The following is a 25414-nucleotide window of genomic DNA, read 5'->3' on the forward strand; positions in this document are numbered from 1 at the left end:
AACCTTCACTCATTCTGACAAACTCCCTTGACTGTAAGCTTGAGGGGGAAGTGTGTCATTGTACAGGAGGAGAGATGGGTCCGGAAGTGGTGAGTCAGGGGAAATAAAGACTCACAGGTGATCCGGCCATAAGCAATTGGCAAGTGAATTTGGACGAAAATACAGCTGCTCGTAATTTATATTTTATTATTGAACACGTAGGCTGTTCTATCTAATATCCTATTGGTAGACGTTTACTTTGTTATAGATAAATCCTCAGAGTGGGGACCCCTGAGGGCTGTAAGGCCAAACAGGGACTAAAAAGAGAAACTTGATTCTGTATAGCACAGGGAACTATATTCAATATTTTGTAATAATCTTTAATGAAAAAGAATATGAAAATGAATATATGTATGTATATGCATGACTGGGACACTGTGCTGTACACCAGAAATTGACACATTGAAACTGACTGTACTTCAATTAAAAAACATGTTAAAAATAAAAGAGAAACACGAAACACCAGAGATGGGAAAAATTGGGAAGATATCCACAAAAATCAACATTTCATCAAAGCTATTATTTGCACCCAACTACTTTGGGTGAAACGATTTCAGCCAAACTCATGTCTCTGGGACAAACTGGTTTCCCCAAGGCCTGGCACCCACAGGCCTCAGCGTGGTTGTATCTGTGTGTGGTGGTCGGTTTGTAGCTGGGAGTTGAGTCAGTGTCTGTGTGCCTGGCTGGCCTGCCTCATGGAAGGTACGGAAGGTGATGTGAGGTTGTGTGGGTCCAGCCATTGGATTCCTCAGATTTCCTAAATAAACCACAAATCATTCTGTCCACACCTGTGAGGACACAGACCTACCTTTCCTCAGGCCGATGACCTCAGGCCTGCATGGTCCTGGGGCCTCTAGGGCAAGAGGGCGCGATCTCGACCCCACACCCAGAGCTCCGGGTCAAAAGCCTGTATCTGGAAAGATAAATGGCCTCCTGAAATGATGCTGACTCTCCAGGTAGACCCCTCCCTCTCTCATCCAGCCCCCAATTCTTTCCCATCCCCAAATCTCAACTCTAGTCCCGCACAATCCCCCTTCTCGTCTCTGGGCCCCCCGAGTCCCCAAAGCCCACCCACCTTTTCGCACTCTTCTCGAGTGACCCGAGTCTTCCAGCCCATGGAACGGATGAACTGGAAGCGCAGCCTGTGGAACGAGGGACGCTGGGCACGGTTCTTCCCATAGAGGAACGGGAAGATGGACTGTTTCGGGGCCTGATTATCCTCTTCCATGTCGTTGGCCAGGTACCTGGGGAAAGACATCAGGTCACTGGTCAGGAGCAGGATGGGAGGGACCGCCACCTGAGGTCAGCTTCCCAGAAAGGACACAGGGCCCATGACAGCCCCACCCAGTCATCAAGGAGCCACTGCTGAGCAGGACCTTCCAAAGGGTTCCTCTCACACCTTGATGATGAAGATAAAAAACAAAACCCCTGTCCCCTTCGACTTGTTTTATGTACACACTCCTGTCTCCCTATGTTGTAGGTGCCTGTACAGTTCCTGAAGGCAGGAGCTGATCTAATCTATTTCTGTATTCATCCCTCTCTTATTCAATGACAGATACAGGGCTTGGTTCATATTGATGCATTAAGGCAACAACACTTCCTGAATCTCTTTTCCTGTCACCTCATATTCCCTGGCACGTAGGCTGTACTTGACAAGGTTTCATTGAATGAATGAGTGAATGGATGGACGGAGGGAGGGACACTTTATCTCATAGCCAAGTGCAATACTGATTACCTTGTAGACTCACTGTAACTTCAACATTTCCAAAATGAAGAGAATTGTGCTGAGTGTTTCAGGAATGCATGGATATTTTGACAAGACCTGCCTCCCACAGGCGTCTAGTCTAAGGGGATTGGGGAAGGGGGAGGGGGGAGATAAATAACTATAGTCCAAAACATCCCATTATAATGGGATTTTGACTTAAGTGCTCCTGGGATGCAGAAGTTAGAGAGATCAGGGAAGATAGCGTGAAGGTTTGGTGTTTGAGCCCTCTTTAAGGGTGAGGTCATTTCTTCAGATGAATGTGTAGGGGGGATATCTGGGCAGAAGCACAATGTACAAATAGAGGGCAGGGTATTTAGAAGGAACCTTGAAACAAAGAAATAAAGTATCAAGGCAGTAAGCAAGTATAATGGAGATTGTAGAGGGTTGAATTCCAACTGAGCCCTCTGGCTGAGTTGGCAGGTAATTAGCCAATGAAATTGTGTGAAGCCAACAGACTTGTGCTTTGTTGTTTTTTGGGGTGGGGGTGGGGAGGGAGGTAATTAGGTTTGTTTATTTTTAATGGAGGGACTGGGGATTGAACCAGGGACCGCATGCCCACTCGGCGTGCGCTCTGACAATCAGCTAGATACCCTTCGCCCCCAGACCTGCGTTTGGGACGGATATTCAGGCAAATAAAGCCGACTGGCTTGAGTAGAGACTTGTAAGAAACATCAGTGGGGAGTATTTTGCTATATACTGAGAGCCTGGGTTGTGGCATTTGTCATGGGAACACAGAAGAGGAAGGTAACCACACCTGGGCTGATATGGGAGAGGGTGCAGCAGAGGAATCGGAAACAGAAAGCGGACAGCCCGTTTGCTTCCAGGCAGGATGGTGTCAGTAGCAGGGTTCACATTGTGTTGCTTTTTAACCTACAGGAGGGATGGTGGTTTGCTTGTTCTTACGATGAACAGTAACAAAAACATACTTGGATTCAAAAAGAAACCGCTACACAATGACCCTACCATTTTCACACACACAAGTGGGTGTTTTCAGACAAACAGTACCAGTGGGTTTAACAACAAAATAGACTAAAGGTAAGAGCTCCCCTTCCCTCCCTCCGCCTTCCCAGGGTGCTGAACACTGATGGATGGGATGACGTCAAATACTCACAGAGCTATGAAGAAATGGATCCTCTGGTACTGCCAAGAGAAGAGGCCAGCACGGCTAAAATAGGCGATCACCATCGACAGGAGATACTGATGGGAAAAGAGGAAAAAACAGAAAAGAGAGGTCACGTCCTGGGAGAAAGAGAACAGTGGGATAAAGGAGAGAGAGGCAGCTCTCAGGGAGAGGAGAACCCCCTGTTGGGTGAGCCTGACTATTTGGGGTGGGGGAGAGGTCAGAGGTCTGAGTTTGGATGCTCCCAGGATGGGAGGCTCTGTTGGTCTGAGGGCGTGTATTGAGGACAGCCGGCACCAGAGGGTCTGCGATAAGCTGGAGCCAAGACTTGGAGTCCCCAGGAGCTGAGAGGAGAGGGGGCTTAGTGGCAACCACCAAAAGGGCACACATGGGGCTCAGAACCCTGGGGATCTGCAAGACCCCTAGAGCCCGGAGGAATGTGCTGACAAGGCATCAGGTTGGAGAGGGGCGCGGGGCTGTGGGTTTAGAAGGCACCCCTGGCCGCAGGACGGGGGCTGGAGCAGGTGTCTTACCTTGTCAGATACTTTCAAGTTTTTGTCCCAGGCCAGGAATCTCTTAATGACGGGATCCTCTGTGAAAAGAGAGCATATGTTAGGTTGACAGCCGAAACAGTGCTGGCATGGAAGCATTCCAGAGCAGAGAGGGAGGACCCAGCCTCCCGTGGGGAAATTCCGGGACTAGGCCAAGGGCGAGGCTGATGGGAAGAGGGGAGGGAAGACCATTCACTGGGTGAGGAGAGGGGGTGACTCCCCCTCTGGGAGTGTGGTGCCCCCTCATCATGTGTGCATGTACCGCTGCAGAGGCCATCAGGGGCTCACAGTCAGTTTCTCAATTGACAGTGAAGTCAGGGTACAAAGATGGCTTGTTGGCCCCTCCCCCTCCCCTCCCCTGCCTCCCCTTCCCCCTCCTCCTCCCTCCCCCTCACCCCCTCCCTCTCCCACACACTCTAAGGCATTTAGATTCAAAAGACCATTAAGAACTAAGGAGTCTCAGGGGGCACAGCTGAAATCAAATGAACCTAATCTCGTATCATTTCTAAGTCTAACCTAATCTTGTATCATTTTTAAGTGTCCCCAAGGTGTGATAGGTTCAGAGTCCTCCAGGGATGGAAATGCCCGTCAGTTAGCAGGGAATTGGAACTGGAAAAGTGTAGTCATTGGAAGTTTTTTTTAGTATAGGCTTGGAGGGTGCTCTGGGGTGTTGGGTGTGGGGTCCCTACCGAGCATCCTTTTGAAGATCTCATGGTGTTCAGGCAGCACCACGGACACCTGGTGTCTCTTCAACTTCATCTTGAGCCCGCAGAGCGACTCTACGACCCAGGTGTCCTCAGCCTCAGCCGCCGTCTTGTCCTCCACCTCCTCTTGGAAGGCCACTGACCATTTCCTCTTCCAGCCGGGACACAGAGGCAGGGGGCAGGAACTGGCCCAGGGGGCTGGGTAAAGAAAACAGGCTACAATGTGAAGCTTTTGTCTTTGGAATTCAGCCACTGGTGACCCAAACCTCCCCGGCCCACGCCTCCCTCCATCCTCTCCAGTCTCATAGACTGTTGGCCTTTTCCCAAGTCATCTTTCATCTTTCTCCTCAGTCACTGTCCATCCAGCCCTCCCTCCACCCCTCTTCCCATTCTTCCAGCTTCCTGACCTCAAAACTCTTCCTCATGGTAGCTACTTTCTCCTACTAGGAAAAAAAAAAAAAAGAAGAAGAAAAGAGAAATCTCCCCTTGTTTCCTCTCCTCCTTTCTCCTACCCTTGGATCTCACCTCCTAACCCTCTCCGCGCTTCCCAGGTTTTCCATGTCCCTGGTGCCATACTCTCCTCGATCCCTGGCTGTCTGAATCCCTCTTTCACACACACCTACGTGGGTCCTCCCTCCCGACTTCTGTACCCTTTCCTCCTTACTGGTCAACCCTCTCAAATTTCCAGCTCCCTCACCTGATGACGGTCCTGGGCTTTCTTCATTGACAGTCACCTCCAAGGGGTGCCCTGAGGAGCTGGGCTGGGGGCTCTGGTCCTCAAATTGGGAACTCGGTTGACAGTTGGCCATGATTTCTCCCCAGTTCTTCTATTCCACGAAACCTAGACTCTGTTCTGTCCAGAAGCTTCTTCTGGATTCTGGCTAAACGCAAGCGTGTTATGCCTTCTTCAGGCCAAGGAGGAACTGGTAGTGGGGAGGAGCTCTGGGCAGATGCTGTTGTCCACTTCCGCTGCCCAGCACCACGGAGTCTGGTCCATCCAATCAGAAAGGTTGGAAGCCTCTGACGTCATCGGTCATTCCAACCTGGCAACCAGTTTGAAGGAAAACACGTATAACTGCCAGACCACTTGTCCTGGAGATTGGGAGTAAATGGTATCTCCTGCCACTGACCTCACCTCTGACCACCCCCCAAAAGAATCCTCAAGGTGCCTGGATCGCTCTTTACCTCTTCCCAGCAGGGTGGTTCTCTCCATGGTGGACTCCCTCCCTTCATCCCATTCTTAGGAGAGGGACAGGGAAATTTAGGGTAAGAAGAAACAGTGAAACCTCGTAAGAGTGAGATAACTATGTACAGAGAAACATTGATCCCGGGTACATCGTCTCGTCAGATTAAAAATTACTTTAAAAAAAAACTCAATCTGGCCAAGCTCTTCTGCTCAATGTTAACTGATGCTGTGTTCAGGATTCTGTCCTGGGAGAACACAGGTCCTCTACCCTCAGATACCTGAAAGTCCAGGAGACATTTTGACAACCTAAAATCAGAGACAACTGTCCGTGGGCTTATACACTTCAAAGGGCGTCTACAATTTCACAGAGTCTCTGGATTCCCCAAAGCCTGCCCCTCGAGTCCAGTGAAGAAACTCTATCAAAATTTTGACAATGTGTATCACTCTTGGCCCAGAAATTTCACTACCACTTGAGTGTCCTATGCGTAAAAATGTCATGTGCACAAAAAGACTAGATGGAAAAATCTCCAATTCAAGACAGGTTATATTATTTTCCAGTAGGGTAGGAAATACACAGGAGTACAGGTGCAGAAAAGAAACTGGCCAACTCAGGGTCACGTGGTATTGGGGGGGCTGCTTCTGACCCTCCTAGCCCCTCATCCTGCTTTTCACCTGGGTGTCTGAGTCTCTTTCTTTCTTTCTTGTGATAAAATGTACCGTACATAAAATTTGCCCCTTCTCAGGGTACAATTGAGTGGCATCAAGCATTTACATTGTTGTGCAACCATCACCACTATTCATCTCCAGAACACATTTCATCTTCCCAGACTAAAACTCTGTCCCCATTAAACACTCACTACTATCCACCTCCCCCAGTCTTCTAATTTCTGTCTATAAATTTGACTTCTCTAGGGACCTCATAGACCTGGAATTGTCTAATATTTGTCCATTTGTGTCTGGCTTATTCACTAAGCATGAAGTTTTCAAGGCTTATTCATGTGCTAGCCTGTGTCAAAATTTCCTTTCTTTGTGGGGGCAGGAAATTAGGTTTATCTATTTATTACTTTTGGTGAAGGTACCCAGGATTGAACCCAGGACCTCCTGCATGCTAGGCATGCACTCTGCCACTGAGCTATACCCTCCCCTGCATTTTAGTTTAATTTTTTTGATTGGCGGTACTGGAGATTGAACCAAGGACCTCATGCATGCTAAGCACACAGTCTACCACTGAATTATACCCATCCCCCCCAAAAAATTTCCTTCCTTTTGAGGGATAAATAATGCCTACTATATGAATATACACACTACGTTTTGTTTATTCATTCATCTGTCAATGGGCCCTTTGGTTGTGTCTGCATTTTGGTTCTGAGTCTTGCTTTTAAATTATTCTTTGAACTTTAATGAGAAGCACGTCTGTTTTTCAGGAAATACCTAAAGTTTTATTTTAGATTTTAATCACTTACATGTTTCTATTTAGCCCAACACTTACATGTTTCTATTTAGGCGCAAATGTAAAGTCAGATCAGTTCATTCAAGGTGCACAGACTGAGCGTCTCTCTGGTTTGCAGTTGCTGACTCTCTGAGTTGGACTAGGTCTCAGAGCCCAGTGGACAGCGCCGCGGGTCCCACACAGCCTCTGCCAGCCCAGGCTCTCCCCGGAGTCCACACCACTGGGAAAGGCACTGATGAAAGAGGACAGTGTCCTGTTGCAGTAGAAGGTCAATTGTTAGTAAGCAAATGAGTTCAGATTTGCATCCATCATGCTTTCAACCATCACAGTTGGTTGGGTCCTTCCGTAACCTAGCAGAAGTTCTGTCTGTCTCTCTGTGTGTCTCTCTCCGTCTCTGTCTCTGTCTCTCTTGTGGTTAACAGGCTTTCTAATATTAGAAGATTGATATTCTGTCCCCATTAGTCCCCATTAAAATTTCCCTTTTGTCCTGCGAAAAGCCCTGGTTACATTATCTAATCTGCTAATGATGGCATTATCTATACTGGAATCAGGATTTGCATAATCCTTTCTCCCCCAGCCCGCCACCTTGTCCAGACTTGTTGCACTTGGGTGGGGCCCATCTTAAGATGTGTTGGTATGTTGTCCAAAAACGGAGTAAGCAGCCCAGATTGACTCTGATGTGTTTGGGAGGAGGGGGGAGGGGAGGGGAGGGGGGAGGGAAGAAAACTCTCCTCTCTTCCCCCCACGGATGCAGTCTTATAGAACAATGGCCGGCCGAAGCTGCTCTGCAGAAATAGCAGGAGAGGAAGTGCTCGGTCAATGCAATCCCTCCTGCACGACAATCACATGGAGAAAATATTGAAGTGCAGATGCCTGGACCAGCCTCCTAGACTGCAGTTCCACAGCACTAACTAGGGCTGAATTGTAACTTTCCCAGTGACATACTTCCAGTTTGGAAATCCCTGGGTGGGATGTGCCAGCCAGGCTAGAGAGATAGGGGAGCCTAAAGAAAGCGTGTCACCATAGAATGAAATAAGCAGGAGGAAGGTGAGCCAGCGTCTGGGTCAGACATGGCAGGGCTGTGGCCAGGCCTTGGGTCCATGGCTGAGGGGACGTCAGAGCCAGCCTCCAATCCTCCTGCCAGCGGGTCCACCAGACAGCCCCTCCAGCAGCTTGGTGATGATGTGAGTAAGCAAACCCGAAGCACCCACTTAGAACAGTCCTAGTGTGTGTGCTGGTGAAGGAATGCCCTTTCCCACAGGACACCTGGAACACATCCTCCCCCAAAGCCTGCAGAGGGACCAACCCTACCGAAACCTTGATCTCCAGTCTCCAGACCTGTCGGGCAGGTCATGTTTGTGTCTAAGCCTCTCAGTCTGTCATCCTCTGTGACTTAGCCCCAACAAGTGGATATGATCCCCGTATTTTGAATAAGAAGGAATTCAGATAGGATGGTCAGTTTCCTGGCACTCCTGGCCTCCCTTGCCTTATTTTGTTTTTCTTATATTGAGTCACTTTATCGACTTTAATTTCAGTTGGTTTTTATGGATTTTCTAGAAAGAAAAAATATAGTCTGGACATAAAGATAATTTGCTGTTTATTTTAATATTGATCCCTTTTATTTCTTTTTCTTAATTAATGATGTTCTGAGACTTCAGAAACATTTTGATCAGTAGCGATAATAGTGAGCCTCTCATTTAATGGAAACAACAACATTTAATGTTTTACCATTAAGTTTGCTGTTTGTGGCTTCTTTTTTTTAAAGTGAAGTATAGGCAGTTTACAACGTGGTGTCAATTTCTGGTGTGCAGCATAATGTTTCAGTCACAATCTACATACATATATTCCTTTTCATATTCTTTTTCATTAAAGGTTACTACAAGATACTGAATATAGTTCTCTATGCTGTACAGTAGGAACTTGTTGTTTATCTATTTTATATATTGCAATTAGTATCTCCCCTGCCTTTAAGGCAAGACTGTCCCTAGACTTCAGAGCAGAATCTGTTCTTTTATATGAGATTAGAAACTTCAGTTTTTTTTTTCTCAACCTTTGCATTTCCTGGTTGTGGTAGATGTGTTAGTTTTGAAAAAATGATTGAGAGAGGAAAATGATTCCAAATCCTGAAGATGGGTGCCAGTTATCTCCATAAAATTGATACGTTAAGAGACAAAAAAGAAAAAAGAAAGAAAACAGGAGAAAACACAGGCAACTATTTAGGAAATGAAGGATGGGGAAGGCTTCCTCAAGTACAAGGTCACAACACATGAGAAGTAGGAAGTGAAAGATGTGAACACGAAAAAATTTTTGAAGGTCTATATGACAGAATATAAAAGTAAAAAATTAGGTTAAAAAGATAAATGACAGGCATTAACAAATACCTACTGCTATATATAAAGTAGATAAATAATAAAGACCTACTGGATAGCACAGGGAACTGTATTCAATATCTTGTAATAACCTATAATGAAAAAGAATCTTAAAAAGTTATATATATATATACATATATATGAATATACATATACAATTATATATATACATATAACTGAATCACTTTACTGTACACCTGAAACATGGTAAATCAACTATACTTCAATTTAAAAAGGTAAATGACAAAATGGGGAAAATATTTGTATTTAATACAAAGCAAATACAAAAAGAGAAAGCTTTATATTTTAAACACCCAAATATGAAGAGATCTTAATGAAGCCAAAGTACAAGGTGGATTTTTGCTGTTTCTGGTGAAGACAGAATCACAGGGTCCAGGTGTACTTTACTAACTTAAGCAAGTTTTAAAAGGGGGGAAATACATGCAGTGAAAGTTTTTAGCCATTTGGAGAGAGGGGTGAGTCCTGAGCTCATTGCTGGACATCCCATTCATCTGGATGAATCAGTATTTATTATTCCCTTTTTAAAAGCATTTTTTGGCAGAGGAGGGGATAGCTCAGTGGTAGAGCACGTGCTTTGCATGCACAGGATCCTGGGTTCAATCCCCAGTACCTCCTTTAAAAAATAAAATAAATAAATAAATCTAATTACCGCCCCCCCAAAAAAGCATTTACTCAAGAAAAACTTGTAATATAAGTACTTTCAGAGAATTTCTGGGCCACAGTACAGGGCAGGGGTCCTGGGGAGCCCAGCCTGTCTCTGATCGGAGCAAACAGTTGGGTGTTGAGATGGGCCCATTAGCCGGTGTTCACAGGGCAGAGAACCAGAGAGGAGTGAGGTACAGAGAGCACCCCAGTCTTTGGCTGAGACCTGGTCACTGCATGTAGGTGAAGTGAGAACTAGAGGCTGGGACTCTGGCTGATGGGTGCACTGCCCATCCAGGGTGCTTTCAGGTGCACAGGGCTGCTGACATCCTTTACCTGGTGAAAATGGAAAAGAACACAGGGAATTGCACCCCAGAGGTTTTCCAGGCTCAGGCTCAGAGGAGGTGTGGTCGCTGTCATTCTCACAGCAGCAAGAACTGGGAAAGACCATTCCTGGTTGTAAGCAGCCACTTCCAAGAGCGATTTTGGAGAGGTACCCGTTTTGTGCAGGATTAATTTAATGCAGCTGTTCAGCTGGGGAAATCAGGAGTGGGTTACATGCTCATTCATTTGGGTGAAACAGCACTGATTATTCCCGTTTTTAAAGCGTTTCTTTGAGAAACTTGTAATATAAATGCTTCCTCTATCCCTTTCATATGTATCTAAATCTTTTTTTAAAAGCTAAATAAGTCTCTTGCCAGCGTTACAAACCAGGAATGTTTTTGTTAAGGACCTGAGAGCTATCTCTTTATCTCTCTGTCACCATGGGAGTTTAGGCTAGGTGCTGGGCACTTTGCTCTGAGCTGTAACCACCTGCTTATCAGAGAGAGAGAAGAAGTGTTCTTTTTTCCGTTGGATAAAGGATATTAACTAGCACGGACAGCTGCCCAGTTTATCAGGTGAATTTAGGATGAACTCTGAAGACATGTATGCCACCAAAAATGCATGGTGTTGTCCAGTCCTTTCACGTGACGCAAGTTACCGTTTATCTTGATAACACATATGCAGTGGATTTTATCTGCTGAGCTATGTAAGACGATGAGACTCATTTCATTTGCAGTCTCATCGGTGGTTTGCCGGTGATGTGCGGCACAGTCTGGTTTAATGGTTATTCAACCATAAAGCTTTTATTTCTATATTTGTGAAGAGGATTTTCTGGGTTGGCAGGCGATTTTACTTTTAATTTTCCCCCTACCTGCTTTTAAGAAACAATTGGCCAACAGTACGGTTATATTGTTTCACCAAAACAAAACAGTGATAAATCGCTGTCCTTACAATTCCACTTTTGAAAAATATTTTTACCTAACAGAAACAATATTCTCTTTGAGAAGTAAGACCCCAGGTATCTGTTCTCTTTTTTCGGTTAGTGTGTACCTTCTGATTTTTCTACGGTTCTTAATGCATTAGTAGTGTAATCCAGAAAAGCTACTATTTCTATTTTCTTTTCCTTCCTTGGAGAAACCATATGCCCACAGGTAACATTGTTTTACATCACGGCTAGGCTAATTGTATCCTGGTAGGACCGAGGCTCCAGACGGCAATCCCACACCCCTACTAGAGACCACACCTTTCCGTGGTCCCTAACAGGAGTGAAGACAAACGGGAAACTGCGTCCCGGGTCCGGGCGACCAAACTTCTCAGCCCAGCGCCTTTCAACCGACAGCTGAGGTGGAAACATTTAAAGTGTTCCCTAACTTGACGGCGCGGAGACTTGTGGGAAATAGAGTCCTATTACTCGTCCAGCTCCCGAAGAGCCGGACTTCCGGTGTCCTCCTGCGCTTGCGCACCTCGCCCTGTGCGTGTGTTCGCGCACGCGCGCCGCCGCTGCAGCGCCCCCGCTTCCTGTCCGTTCCTAAGTCACCGCTCGCCCTCGTTCCCAGGCTTTGGCCTCCGGCGGGCGAGGATTCCAGGGCCTGCGGGGTTGGACGCCGGGCACGGATTGTGCGGACGAGGGTTCGCGCGAGCCAGGCGGAGACTCGAGCGGGGACCCCTGAGGGCGAGCCCCGGAAACTGCGGGCTGGGGCGGAAGGGCCGGGCAGGCGGCGGCGGCGCAGGGGCGGCGGGACCCGGGCCCGACCGTCTGCAGCGCGCGGGACTCTGAGGCCCCGAGAGGGACGTTCGCCTGAGGGGAGTTTTTTCCGTAGGCCCAGAGCCTGCTCCTCGGGACCAGCGGCCTCAGGAGGCGGAGAGATCTCGGGAGACGAGCGCGCGGGAGGAGCAGCCCTCGGTCCGGAGCCTCGGGAGCCTGGTTCACCGGGTCCCAGCGGGGTAGGTCGTGCGTCTGCGGGCCTCCAGGCAGTTCTCGACCCTGCGGCCCGCGAAGAGCGGGGCTTGGGGGAGCCGGCCCGGGCCGAGGACACGAGAGAGCGACAGGGAGGGTTTGTCCGCGTCCCGGAGGTGGAGGGGCTGGGCTGCAGGGTCGCGGAGGCTGCTCCTGGATGGGCGCCCACTGGGACTTGTGAGTTCTGAGTGTCCTGGGGGAGTAGGGGCGGCCGGCTGGGCTGTGGACATTCCGCGTCCACTCCTCCCTCCACACCCGACACCCCTCCTCCTGTCGCCGTCTCGAGATGGCGAGCGTGTCTCTAAAGTTGCATTAGCACCTTGGTTCTCGAATCTGAATGTGTGCTGAGCCCTCCTCGGGCTGCCCTGTGGAATCACTCAGTGGAGTGCAGGATAAGTCTGCGAGGCTTCTGTCCTGCTGCCTCGGTTGAGGGAGGAAGTGATTGCGCCTGAGAAGGGAGGTGACGTGTCTAGGTCACCGGGTGTGTAGGTGGGATTGCTGACAGGACCCAAACTCCCAGGTCAGTGTTCTGTCCACTTTAAGTAAGTTTCTTAATAAAATATCTTTTTGAGCATCGCACTTAAGTTTATACAAATAATTGAAACACTGAACCGCCCCTGAGTGTATCCCTTACTCAGAGCATCCAGTGGGTGTTCTGGTCTTAAGTTGTTAAAAGAGTTAGTAAGAAGAAACAACTATAACAATTTCTTTTTTTAAAATCTTGTATTTAATGATGAAGGATTAGCTTTGTAGGGTTTGATGTCTATTCATTAATGAAAAAACATGAGCACTCAGTCCCTGCGTAGTCCTTTGGGAGGTACAGACCTGCGGGTGGGTTCTCCCTCTTTATTCTTCCAGGCCCCTCTGACGATAGAAGGGACAGCCTCCCACAGGTGTCTCTCATGGCACCTTCAGGACAGGTGCTCCAGCCACCTCTCACAGCGTCACTGCTTGCATTTTCCTTCGCCAGGTCTGCCTCCACTTTCACAGTCCTGCACGTTTTTCCAAGAGCAGCAGAAAATGAATAAATCTCTGGTGAGTTTGGGCGCCGGTCCTGCCGTGGAGACTTCCCGCTCCACTGGAGGGACGATGCCCGTCTCTCGGCCTGGGTGACCCTTCCATCATGTAGTGTTTTGTCTTTTTAATTCTTAGGTGTTAACGTTCTATGTCTTCAGGTTTGGATATGATCTTGTTTTTAATTTTATTTATTTTTTCAGTATGGGAGGAGGTAATTAGGTTTTTATTTATTTATGTATTTTTATTGGAGGTGCTGGAGATTGAACCCAGGACCTCACTCATGCTAAGCGCATGCTCTCCCACTGAGCTGTACCTGCCGCGCTCTCCTGGGTTTTGGTTCTGTCCTGTGGAGAAACTGAAATGTTGTAATGGGGCTGCTGAATCATCTGGTAAAAAGAGGTCGACATAGAGACTGAGTATCGTGAAGGGCGGGATGCGGTGGGTGGTGTCCAGGCAGGGGTCTCGGGTCTCCAGTGAGATGCTCCCCAGGAGGGGAGGACACCTTGGGGGTTCCAGTCAATCCCAGGACCCAGGAAATAGTATGTCAGTGCCCCTGGGTTTTTCCTAATCATAAATGAGGTTGAGAATATTTTCATGTATTTAGAAGCTGTTTTTTCTTCCTAATTAATAGACTGTTTTTTAGAGCAGCTTTAGGTTTACAGGAAAACTGAGCAGACAGGACTGAGTCCCCAGTTTCCTCTGTTGTTAACATCTCACGCTCATGTGGTCCATCTTCTCAGTGATGGAGCAACGTTGGTACATTTTTATCACCTAAAGTCCGTAGTTTATATCAGGGTTCACTCTGTGTCCTACAGACGTGTCAGCGCTCTGACACATGCACCACTGCTCCACACACAGCCGTTTTCCTGCCCTGGAGGTCCCTGGGCGCCACCTGTTCGTTCCTCCCTCCCCCAGCCACTGACAGCCGCTGATCTTTTTACCATCTGTGTGTTTTTGCCTTTCCCGAATGTCGAGTAGTTGGAATCTTAACAGTATGTGGTCTTTTCCAACTGGCGTATTTCCGTTTTTATGTAAGTGCCTGTTCACGTCCACTGCCAGTCTGCCTATCCCAGTACTATTTTGTTTTGTTTTGCTTTTCTTATTGACTTAGAGTAGTCTTTTTGTTTTGTTTTGTTTTTATTATTTTTATTTTTTAGTTGAAGTATATTCAGTTTACAGTGTTGTGCCAGTTTCTGGTGTACAGCATAATGTTTCAGTCATGCATGTACATACATGTGTTCCTTTTCATGTTTTCTCATTATAGGTTACTACAAGATGTTGAATATAGTTCCCTGTGCTAAACAGAAACTTGTTTATTTTATATATAGTAGTTAGTATCTGTAAATCTTGAACTCCCAATTTATCTCTTCCTACCCCTTTTCCTCTTAGTAACCGTAAGTTTGTTTTCTAAGTCTGTGAGTCTGTTTTTGTTTTGTAAGTTCATTTGTGTCTTTTTTTTTTTAAGATTCCACATATAGGTGATATCATATGGTATTTTTCTTTCTCTTTCTGGTTAACTTCACTTAAAAAATGTTGATCTCCAGGTCCCTCCACGTTGCTGCAAATAGCATTGTTTTATTCTTTTTTATGCTGAGTAGTATTCCATCGTGTGTGTGTATCACTTCTTCTTTATCAGGTCATCTGTCAGTGGACATTTGGGTCATTACATTTAGGTTGTTTCTATGTCCTGATGATTGTAAATAGTGCTGCTATGAAATCACCTGAACCCTTTGTTCTAGGGTGCTGATACTGTTTTGTGATACTTTCTTGGCAGTTGCATAAACTTAGCCCCATTACCTTTAGTTACTTAAATTTATTTCACTGTTTCACATTTCTGTGAAATAGGGGTGAGGCTCACAGTAATGGTGGGTGTCGTCGAGAAGTGTGTTATGTCCACAGAACTGTGTTAAGTGCTTTCTGCAGATGAGCCCATTTGGTACTGGTGTGTGTTGTATGATAGGTACCGTTGTCTTTATCTTAGACGTGATGATACAGGAGGAGACAGTTTATGACAACTTATAAACTGTTTATAAGTGGGATTATTTGTGAATTTATTCAAAAGATCCCCGCTAAGAGGCCCGGGTGTGCAGTTCCCAGGTCTGTTGTGCTCTCTGCCCTCAGGAGTGTGCTCCTCCCCTGGGAGGTGTCAGCGGGAAGAAGGGTTCTGAGTCCCAGCTGGAAATCAGGGAGCAGCACCAGGCTGTCCCCATCAGCTCACGGCGCAGGTCAGGGTCAGATGGCTGCAGGCTTACCCTCTGTGTTGCCTTGGCCTGCTTGCTGCTCTGGTGACTGTGGCGAATACTGCAGGTCAGCTCCTTCTGTGAGCTGCAGGGGGCGCTGTAGGGCAGGAACCGCAGTGGAGTTTGAGATCTGGGACACGTGTGTCTGGAGTTTAGGATAGCAGCCTGGGCTGGTGACAGAATGGGAAATGTTGATATGCAGATGGTAATTACAGTCGTGAGGCCAGGTCACTATCGAAGCAAAGGGTAAAGGAGAAAAACAACCCCTTGAGGGTGACTTGGAGGAGAGGAGGAGCCAGCAAAGGAGACTGAGAAGGAGTGTCTGGAGAGGGAAGAGAATCAACAGTGTTAATGTTCTAGAAGCCAAGTGAAGGGGCACAGGGCATCCCGGCTTCCACGAGTGCCCTCAGGCCTGTGCTGCTGGGGGCAGGGGCTGTGTCTGCTGGTCTGGGGCCCACCAGCCAGGATTGTTCCTGGCTCACAGTGCAAGACAGTATTTTCTTTAACTGATGTACACTGAGTGCACTCATGCAGTGTGTTGTATTTATTTTCCTTCCTCAAGATGCATAACATGAAAAAGGTACAGTGTTAACTTTACCAGGGAGCTGGGTGAGCTCCTGTCCCCATAAGTCTTATCCATGTCACCCAATTCCATCGCGGTGCCATTGCAGGGGCCAGTGTCATTCAAGGACGTGGCCGTGGACTTCACCCAGGAGGAGTGGCAGCAGCTGGACCCCGAGCAGAAGACAACCTACAGGGACGTGATGCTGGAGAACTACAGCCACCTGGTGTCCATAGGTGAGCGGAGCTGCTTTCGGGGTTGCTGTGACGTACAGGATCTCTCTCACTTTAACTTTGAATATGATGGGACAAATGTGAGTGATCTGGGGCACCAGGCAGGACATTTGGTCTTTACCTCCAGGTGGGTTCTAATTTTGCTACAGCTCAGGTGGGCACTTTTGTTGTGGAGCTCGCAAGGTCGCCCTCTCCTCAGACCACAGAGCCCAGCAGGTGGGCTCAGGTTCTCTCTCATTTCTGTTAACAGGGTGTCACGTTATCAAACCGGAAGTTATCACCAAGTTGGAGCAGGGAGAAGAGCCATGGATGGTGGAAGGAGGATTCCTCCTGCAGAGTTACCCAGGTGTGTTAATGCGGCAGGGAGCAGGTTGGTAGCTTGGAAGCGTTTACCCCTGGAGGTTTTTAAGGTCGCCAAGCCTTTAGAAGTGACTAAAGAAAGTTACTTGTGTGCTTTGGCTACCTGCCTCTCAGTGCCAGAGACTTCTTCCTTCCCCACAAAAGCTCATGTTGGTAGAGCTTTCCCGTGCTGGTGTCCACCCTGACCCAACACCCACTCACCCCCTCCTTGTTCTTACGGCCTTTCCAGTAACCCAGTATCACAGATTCTTTTTGTTTTCAGACATTCAGTCTGTTATTAAGGAAAACCTCACGTGACTCTCGTGTCCTTGTTACTTAACTTTTTCCTTCTTGTTTCCTGTGAAGTACCTCGGACTTGTTTCTGTCCCTGGTTTCACTTCTCACTCTTTCTTTGAGGTCAGGTGTCGGACCCCCGTTCTGTGCATAAACCAGTAGACTCAGTCCACCTGTGTTGTTGTGAGCACTGGTGCTGGCCCGTTCCTGAGAGCAGTGCTGCTGGAGTTTGGTGACAGCAGGCATGGGTCTCCCTCTTTCCTCAAACGCTCATTTTCATCTTCTCTCTTGTTTACTGCTCTGTTCCCAGGGCCTTCGGTGACGTCCTGTCAGAGCAGGTGTTCAATAAGTAGGAGATACAGAAGTGCATCGTGATTCATTTATCTCCCACCCCCTCCAGAAATGTCTCTAAGGATCTGCTCCACCCTTCGGTGGTGTCTGTTTGTTTTGAGATCTTCAAAGGGCTCCTCCCATCTCAAGTCTATAGGGTTTTTCTCTGTTAAAGGCTACGTCATCCACCCTGTTCTCTGGTTCAGTATTTCCCCTGACAGCAGTAGGCTTTCCTTCATTCTGATTGGATTTACAAGATGTGTTCATCTGAAGTTCCTAAACCATCTTGTCACCAGTCTTACAGGATAAGCCTGCAGTGAGTCCCTGTTGATTGAAATTCCTTGTCCTTTAAGAATTGCCTTTTAGTGCTGGAAAATTAATTTTCTATTGTTTCCCAAAACTCTGGCTAAACTCCATTTGGTCCACACTCCTGAGTGTCTTCTGTGTGCATGATGATCATCCCTACGTCTTTACGTGTCACTGGGGGTGATGAGTTATTTGTCCCAATAAAACGCATTCTTTAAGTGTGGACTTAAATATTCTACCTCTCCTTGAAGTCTTCCCTTCCAGCTCTTAGTATCACTCTTGTCTCTTCCTTCTCTCAACTTTGACTCCGCCTCATGGTGATGCCTTAAAAAAAGGTTAGGTCTGATCAAGGAATCTGTTATTGTGTATTTTTCGCTTGTGTTTCTCCATACCTACTCCCCCTTTAACCCTGTAAAGAAAGCGGCACGCCCCCTCCCTCGCCACAGTGTGTAGCGCACAGTGCACGTTTACATCTTTGATTATCTGAGGAGACAGGCAGGTGAGCGAACCTTCTTGTCCCGTCATTGAGAAGTGGTTTTAGGTGGTTACGTCTGAATGTGCATGCCTAGCTCACATCCCCGTACATTCTGCTGGTGCTTGAGAGCTGTCCTTACGGTTGAAATTAGGAACAGTTTCTCTGACTTCTGTTGAGGGGTTCAAAGGGAATAGGAAATAGAACCATACTTTTTAAGAGAGAGGTTTTGGTTAAGGGAAGAGATCAGAGATGCGTGGATAACGTAAAACTCGGCATTCACGTGGAATGTTAATGTTCCAGTGCAAGGCTGAGTCACCTTGTGCGAAAATGACTGGATGGAGAGTAATTATTTCTAACTTTAAAGGAAGTGGAGCTCATTAAGTTGAGTAAGGACTTGAGTAGTATGTTTTCTTAAAGCATGGACATCCCCGAAAAGATAGGTTGAGTAGACCAAGGCGGGAAGTCAAGCAGACTTCGTAAAGCAATAGGAGCAGAGGCCTGTGACTGAGCGTAAGCTGGCGCGTTGCTGGTGCCTCTGCAGTCTCCATGTCGGTGACCGTGCCTTGGGTTGTCATCTGTCTCAGCCTGATACGAAGTGACAGGCGTCGAGTGCTGACCCACCTCCGCAAGCTGATTCCTCCTTGCACGCACCTCCTGGCCCTCCTTGTCCTTGTCCAGCAGCTGCCCTCCTTGTTGCCTGCCAGCTGCGAGTCCTTTCACATCTACCACGTTGGCCATTCATCCAGCATCCTTTGTCTTCTGGTCGTTGTTCCATGCTTATATTTTACCTTCTGTACCCCGTTTGAACAAAGTAGCAAAGGTCAAAGGTGCTTGTGTTTTTGTCAGCAGCCCCCCTCCCCAAGACCACCACTGGAGATCGTGGAGACTGTGTGTGTGCATGTGCGTGTTTATTCCAGACAGAAAGAATAAGGGGAAAAAGTACAGTCGGAATTGCTTTCATCTGTCCACGAGGCTGGCATCTGCCACAGTGACATGCTTGTGTACACGTCATGTTCCATATCTTACGTCAGAAGATGTATAAAATTTGGTTAATTTTGCCTCTTTTTAGAAGTCTGGAAAGTTCATGATCTGATAGAGGGAGTCCAGGAAAATGAAGACAAACGTTCAAGGCAAACTGTGTCCATTAACAACAAAACCCTGACTGAAGAGAGAGGTAATGTTCTTGGTAAGACTTTCAATGTGGAAACCAACCCTGTTCCTTCAAGAAAAATATCCTATAAATGTGACTCATGTGAAGAAAGTTTAAAATCTGTTTCAGAATATATTAGTAGTGATGGAAGCTATGCAAAAATGAAACCTGATGAATGTAGTGCATGTGGGAAATCACTTCTCCATGTTAAGCTTGAGAAAACTCATCCAGGAGATAAACCTTATGAATATATTCAAAATAGGGAGGCTTATACTGTAAATGAAGAAAGTGTTTATGAGAACATTCATATTTTGGAGAAACCCTTTGAGTATATTGAATGCCAGAAAGCCTTTCAGAAGGATCCAGTGTTTGTCAGTCGTTTGGAGGAGAAGCCCTACAAGTGGAATGGATCTGAAATAGCCTTTCTCCAGGTGTCCGACCTCGGTGTGCACCAGAGGGCTCACGTGGAAATGAAGCCCTACGAATGCAGTGCGTGTGGGAAGTCCTTCTGTAAAAAGTCCAAGTTTATAATACATCAGAGGACTCATACAGGAGAGAAACCTTATGAATGTAGCCAGTGTGGGAAGTCCTTCTGCCAGAAGGGGACCCTCACCGTGCATCAGCGGACGCACACAGGGGAGAAGCCCTATGAATGTACCGAATGCGGGAAAACCTTCTACCAGAAGTTACACCTCATTCAGCACCAGAGAACTCACTCAGGAGAGAAGCCCTATGAATGTAGTTACTGTGGAAAATCCTTTTGCCAGAAGACGCACCTCACGCAGCACCAGAGAACACACTCCGGGGAGAGGCCCTACGTCTGTCACGACTGTGGGAAAACCTTCTCCCAGAAGTCAGCTCTGAATGACCATCAGAAGATTCACACGGGCGTGAAGCTCTACAAGTGCAACGAGTGCGGGAAGCGCTTCTGCCGCAAGTCCACCCTGACCACGCACCAGCGGACGCACACCGGCGAGAAGCCCTACGAGTGCAACGAGTGCGGCAAGTTCTTCTCGCGGCTGTCGTACCTCACCGTGCACTACAGAACCCACTCCGGGGAGAAGCCCTACGAGTGCAGCGAGTGCGGGAAGACCTTCTACCTGAACTCGGCCCTCATGAGACACCAGCGGGTGCACACGGGTGAGAAGCCCTACGAGTGTAACGAGTGTGGGAAACTCTTCTCGCAGCTGTCGTACCTCACCATCCACCACAGAACCCACTCAGGAGTGAAGCCCTATGAATGTACCGAGTGCGGGAAGACCTTCTACCAGAACTCGGCCCTCTGCCGGCACCGGAGGATACACAAGGGAGAGAAGCCCTACGAGTGCTGCGTCTGCGGGAAGTTCTTCTCCCAGATGTCGTACCTCACCATCCACCACAGGATTCACTCCGGGGAGAAGCCCTACGAGTGCAGCCAGTGTGGGAAAACCTTCTGCCAGAACTCGGCCCTGAACAGGCATCAGAGAACACACACGGGAGAGAAGGCCTATGAGTGTTACGAGTGCGGCAAGTTCTTCTCCCAGATGTCGTACCTCACCATCCATCATCGAATTCATTCCGGGGAGAAGCCCTTCGAGTGTAACGAATGTGGGAAGGCCTTCTCTAGGATGTCCTACCTCACGGTGCACTACAGAACTCACTCAGGAGAGAAGCCCTATGAATGTAGTGAGTGTGGGAAGAAATTCTACCACAAGTCAGCCTTCAACAGCCATCAGAGAGTTCACAGGAGGGGGAACGTGAACGTGCTTGACGTGGGACGGCTCCTCTGAAGTGCACAGCATTTAACGTCCCGGGACCCTCTCAACATAGTGAATGAGAAACTCCTGCTGGCAAAGAGTGTTCACACAGGTGAATGTGGACAGGCCTTTGAGTGTTAGTCAGACTTGGAGTCTGCAGGCTGGCAGGGGAGAGGCCACAGCTGTGCCCAGGCCACGTGGCGGGCTGGGTGCCAGACTGCACGGGAGTGAACGTTTATGAGTATTTGCAGAGCACACAGCTTCACCATGGATTCGAACTGCTTTACGTATCAGGGAATTCACACCAAGGGGAAACCTCTCAATTTAAGGAATGTGGGAAACACAGTCTGCTGGAAATTGTTGATACTAAAAGTTATGTTTCTGATAAAATCATCAAGCTTTTTATATTAAAAAGGAAACTACAGAGGACGGCTGTTGTGAATAAGCACACACCTTACGTGAGGAGAAGCTGTAAAGCCATCAGGTAGCCAGTCAGGACAGCCGCGTGCACACAGGCTCTCACGCGAGTGGTTCTGGGGGTGGCAGGACCAGCGCTTTTCAGGGTGTCTTGGTCTGCCTGCCTGCCTTTTAGGATGCTGCCTTGCAGAAGTTGTGTGTTTGGATGATTCTTGTTTGGAAGGGCGTTGTATCCTTATTAAGGTAACCCGTAAGAAATAAGGTAACATTAGCCATTGTAAGTAGCACCACTATGTGAGCATCTTAACGTGCATTGCTAGTGAACTAGTATTTGAAAAGTATAAAGTACGCTGCTTTCTGTACTCTTCCCTGGCATTTATAAATGTATTTTATCATTGTTAATGAACTAAATCTTCCATAAGGAAGCCAGTGTTTTTTATAATGTTTTCAGCTGTATCTGAGTCAGCCAGAAGTAGAAATCTAGGTATAAGAATAGAAAACTGCATAGATAATTTTAAGTAGTTAATGCCAGAAGTCTCTAGTTGTGAGGAACAGCTGTAGGACTCACTGCACAGTATACAGGTTTTAAAATGTACTTAAAATAGTTCTATTTTCATGGGATTTTTTCACCTACTATTTATTTTGATGCCTACGTAAGTGCAGGTGTGCAAAGCACACGTCCCATGTCACCTAGGAATTCACTGTACTCTTACTTGATACGATGCTGTTTTAAACTCCATGCTTTGCTCCTTCCTGACCGGATTCAGAGCACGTCCGTACAGGTTTGCAGCTGGCGTTGCGGAGTGACCACCCGGGCCACGCGCCTGTTGCTGTTGGCTGGCCACGCTTGGGTATCGTTCCTCCTCATAGAACAGGGACAGATCCTGATTAGTTTCAGCCAGTAATGACAGTGCCTTTCTCATTGCCTGCAACTGGTTTACAGTGGTCAGAGGACCTAGTCCGAGACAGAAAGGAAAAGCCTGATGGGTTCCTTCTGGAAAAGGTTCCTTCAGAGATTCAAGGGGTCATGCCGGGTGAAGTGGAATCTTCCGGAACATTCCCTTGTCTGGGTTCAATGCCTGCTTTTTCGACAGTGAAGTACGATTTCGCCAAGCAGAGCGACAAGAGCGGGGACCCTGGGAGCTGGACGCCAGCCATGCGGCCCCTCCACCTCTGGACTGTTTCTTGTGAAAGAGTAAATTTATTTTTCAGCCAGTTAATTTAGATTGCCCTGAGTGGTAACTGAGGATACAAAATGACACTTTTGTGGGAGTTATGCAACTGAGAAGTGGACTTGAGGCAAATCGCTTATTTTGAGGTGTTGCTACAGAGATGATCTTATTTTCTGTACATTGTGGTGTAAATAGTCTGAGCATTAGCAGTCAGCCGGAAACAGTTAAATGTGTATGTTTTCTTGAACTGTTACATTACTGAGCTAAGAACCTTTGGAACTGAGGTCAGGTCTCTCTGACACCGCATGACATACATCTTGTTCAGGTTCAGTTACGTCACTCACGATCTCGTTGCCTGTCACTTTCCCTCTGTGTTTGTCTTGACGATCGTGAGTGTGCTGCCTAACAAGTTAAAATTCTGGTCGAGCGTATAGTTGTGTGTAGGAACTGTATATTCATAGTGTATTTGTTGAAATATTTACAGAGGTTTCCCAAACGAGTGGGAAGTAGCTTAAATACACAGTATGCATTTTAAGTAAAATATTTGAAAAGTTTTAATGGTTTACCACATTCTTTCTCTCTTACGAAGTGGCTGACATGAAGGAACCCCACACACGTATGTGATCGTCACCTGCCTTTTTGGTAATGCAGTCGTGTGAGTTATTTCAGAGATGTCAGTGCTCTCATGTTATTACATCCCGGAAATTAGGGTCGATAGCATGTTCTGACTTAACTGGCATTGTTTTCTTCTTCCTTAGAGGTACTTAACATATCAGTTTGTCTTAGATTTGATGGAATGCAGTATTTGGAAGGTTTTCACTATACCTGGCAAGGCCTGCGTTCATGGAAGAAGGCGCCATAGGGGATGGTTCTGTCCCCATCCGGCAGCATAGGACTGCACGTGGCAGTGGGGCAGAGCCGAGTACTTGCTTTTTATATGCAGTGAGCTCACACTGTGGAGTGTGAGCCAATGAGGGACTCCCAGAGCGACTGCCAAGGGCTGAGCAGGAGGTCGACCCTTCCTGGCACATAGAGGTGAGAGTCACCCCCCTCCCCCGCCGTGTTAGTGTTAGTGCGATGGTGGGTCATTTGTTTTTCTGTGGCCTCTCAGACAGGTCAGAATGAAGACCCAATGTTAACACCAGGGCCGTCTTCTCTCTGAGGCCACGGCGTACCCTCTGCTCTCTGTTTCATCTCAGTATGGCTGGCTGTGCTGTCCAGTCCAGCTCCCCAAAGATGGCTGGACAGTAAGGCACCCGACTGCAGCCCAAGTAACTGCCAGCTGTACAGAATGCTTCCAATTAAACAAGCAAGGAAATGCATTTTAAAATTATGTTGCTTTTTTCTTCCTCTTACAGAGATAACTACATCACAAATCAGTTGCTTTTCCCTTCCTTGAATTTAAAGTCTGATTTCTACCAAACCGATGAACCAGCACAGGCTGCTGTCATGTGTCCATAGCCCAACTCTGGAGATGCCACAGACATAAGAGCCGCCCATGGGTCCAGGGAGCGGCCCTGGACGGGGAAGCGCTGGGCGGAGACGCGAGGATGTGGTGGTTCCATGGAGCAGGTACTGGCAGTAGACGGGCAGGTGCTGAAGAGGACTTTCTCCTGCGCGGTGCTTGTACTGTCTGCTCCAGTGTCCCCAGCACGTTCCCGCCCACCTGGTACCTCGGGAGACGGGAGCAGGCTCATCCACTTGGCCCTGCAGGCAGTTCAGGTCCCACTAGAGCAGACCCTCGGTCCAGCTGAGATGAGGTGTGGACACAGGAGACACAGGGAGAGTCGGCCGGGAGATCCTCTCCTCTCTCCAAAGCCAAGTCATCAGTAAACGGGCGCACGTTTCCTGATGGAGGAGGTGCTTTTGGTGACCATGTAAAGTGCCCAGAGACGACGGATCAGGAAGGGGGCACTTCCCAGTTGGAGTGGGCTTTCTCTTCTGTAACACAGCCCTCTACTTAAACTGGAGTTTAGACCTTCTGCCTGCTACTTGTACCAGCCCAGATTTGCAGAACCCCCAGGGAAACATGAGGAGTTTACTGTGAGGCAGCACACCATACCACCTACACAATGGGCAAGCTTGAGGGGAGAAAGCTAGGTTTCAAAATTTTCTTAATAGACATCCTTAAAGACAAGTAGATTGGTAGTATGAAGCAGGAACAGTTACCCAAAAAACGGTGGGGGGTGGGGAAATGGGCATGAGTAATTGGCATGAAATAATTAAATAGATGAGATTAATAATAGAATAAATACAGCCAAAAAACCAAATTAGTAGACTGTGATGGCAAATCTCCCAGGATACCACGAAGAAGAAAGAAATGCAATGTGAAAAAAGAAACAGAAGCAGAGGACAGTAGAGATGACAGTGTCTGTATCCTGGGGAAGAAGGAACAAGATGGAAGAAAATACATGGATTGAAAATTGCTCAGAATTAAAAAAGAATGAGATTGAAAAGGGCTGCTGTGATTCCAGATGGTGAGAGACAAACCTCATCCGTCTGTGAAGAACAGGTTTAACCAGTGACTAGAACATGTCGGGATACATCCAGCAAAGTTAAGAAAAGGGCAGTTCAGAGAGGGGACAGTCAGTGCTTGAAGTCATCAGGAATTAGAAAATACAAGTTAAAACAGTAAAATACCCCTTTGTTCTCATCAAAATGGCAAAAATTACAGCGATGTGTAAATAAATGCTGATTAAGGATGTGAATGGTAATCGTTCATGTTCACGTGCTGTAGTATATAAACAATGTAACCACCTGGGAAACAGACCTGGAAATGCCTTTGAAATTTAATGATGTGTCTGCTTTATTATGCAGTGGTACCTTGATGTGTTTATATACATTCCAGAGAAATTCTATACACGGGAGGCCACATACAGGGAGTTTCACCACAACAAAATGTGTGACCTCTTCTAGATGGATGTCCCAAAAGAGGTGAGTAAAATGTGATCGTGCAGCCAGGCGCTGTCCAGCAGTTAGACGTGTGTCCTAGATCTGCATGTAGCACGTCTGATG

The 25414-nt window shown here is 47.4% G+C and overlaps 2 protein-coding genes across 5 annotated transcripts; one reads left to right on the forward strand and one right to left on the reverse strand.

The window, feature by feature from the left end:
- Positions 1-774: 774 nt before the first annotated feature.
- Positions 775-5003, reverse strand: LOC105077710 (speedy protein E4). Its single transcript, XM_045504013.2, has 6 exons — positions 4877-5003; positions 4165-4377; positions 3458-3516; positions 2916-3001; positions 1115-1283; positions 775-952 (listed from the first exon to the last, which is right to left on the reverse strand). Exons 1-6 carry the CDS (start codon positions 4986-4988, stop codon positions 893-895), a joined length of 699 nt encoding a protein of 232 aa, XP_045359969.1. The 5' UTR covers positions 4989-5003; the 3' UTR covers positions 775-892.
- A 6641-nt stretch (positions 5004-11644) lies between these two features.
- ZNF12 (zinc finger protein 12) lies at positions 11645-25101 on the forward strand. 4 transcript variants are annotated; one of them, XM_010965852.3, is made up of 7 exons: positions 11645-11800; positions 11992-12115; positions 12987-13163; positions 16057-16183; positions 16431-16526; positions 18994-23434; positions 23758-25101. In XM_010965852.3, exons 3-6 carry the CDS (start codon positions 13149-13151, stop codon positions 20841-20843), a joined length of 2088 nt encoding a protein of 695 aa, XP_010964154.2. In that variant the 5' UTR covers positions 11645-11800; positions 11992-12115; positions 12987-13148; the 3' UTR covers positions 20844-23434; positions 23758-25101. The 4 variants fall into 4 exon arrangements, with proteins under 4 accessions (XP_010964154.2, XP_010964147.2, XP_074201748.1 ...); XM_010965845.3 differs by having other exon boundaries at positions 13099-13163; XM_074345647.1 differs by having other exon boundaries at positions 11648-12115.
- The last annotated feature ends 313 nt before the right edge of the window (positions 25102-25414 follow it).

This window comes from Camelus bactrianus, chromosome 18 (assembly GCF_048773025.1).
Source record: "Camelus bactrianus isolate YW-2024 breed Bactrian camel chromosome 18, ASM4877302v1, whole genome shotgun sequence".
Lineage (NCBI taxonomy): Eukaryota > Metazoa > Chordata > Mammalia > Artiodactyla > Camelidae > Camelus > Camelus bactrianus.

Excerpts from the sequence above, each read along its gene's own strand:
- LOC105077710 (XM_045504013.2), bottom strand. The coding sequence starts at position 4,988 with ATGGCCAACTGTCAACCGAGTTCCCAATTTGAGGACCAGAGCCCCCAG. Across the intron at positions 3,517-4,164 it reads GATCTTCAAAAGGATGCTCG|AGGATCCCGTCATTAAGAGA; the intron begins GTAGGGACCCCA and ends CTCTTTTCACAG. Across the intron at positions 3,002-3,457 it reads ACTTGAAAGTATCTGACAAG|TATCTCCTGTCGATGGTGAT; the intron begins GTAAGACACCTG and ends TTTTCCCATCAG.
- ZNF12 (XM_010965852.3), top strand. Across the intron at positions 16,184-16,430 it reads CAGCCACCTGGTGTCCATAG|GGTGTCACGTTATCAAACCG; the intron begins GTGAGCGGAGCT and ends TTCTGTTAACAG. Across the intron at positions 16,527-18,993 it reads CCTCCTGCAGAGTTACCCAG|AAGTCTGGAAAGTTCATGAT; the intron begins GTGTGTTAATGC and ends GCCTCTTTTTAG.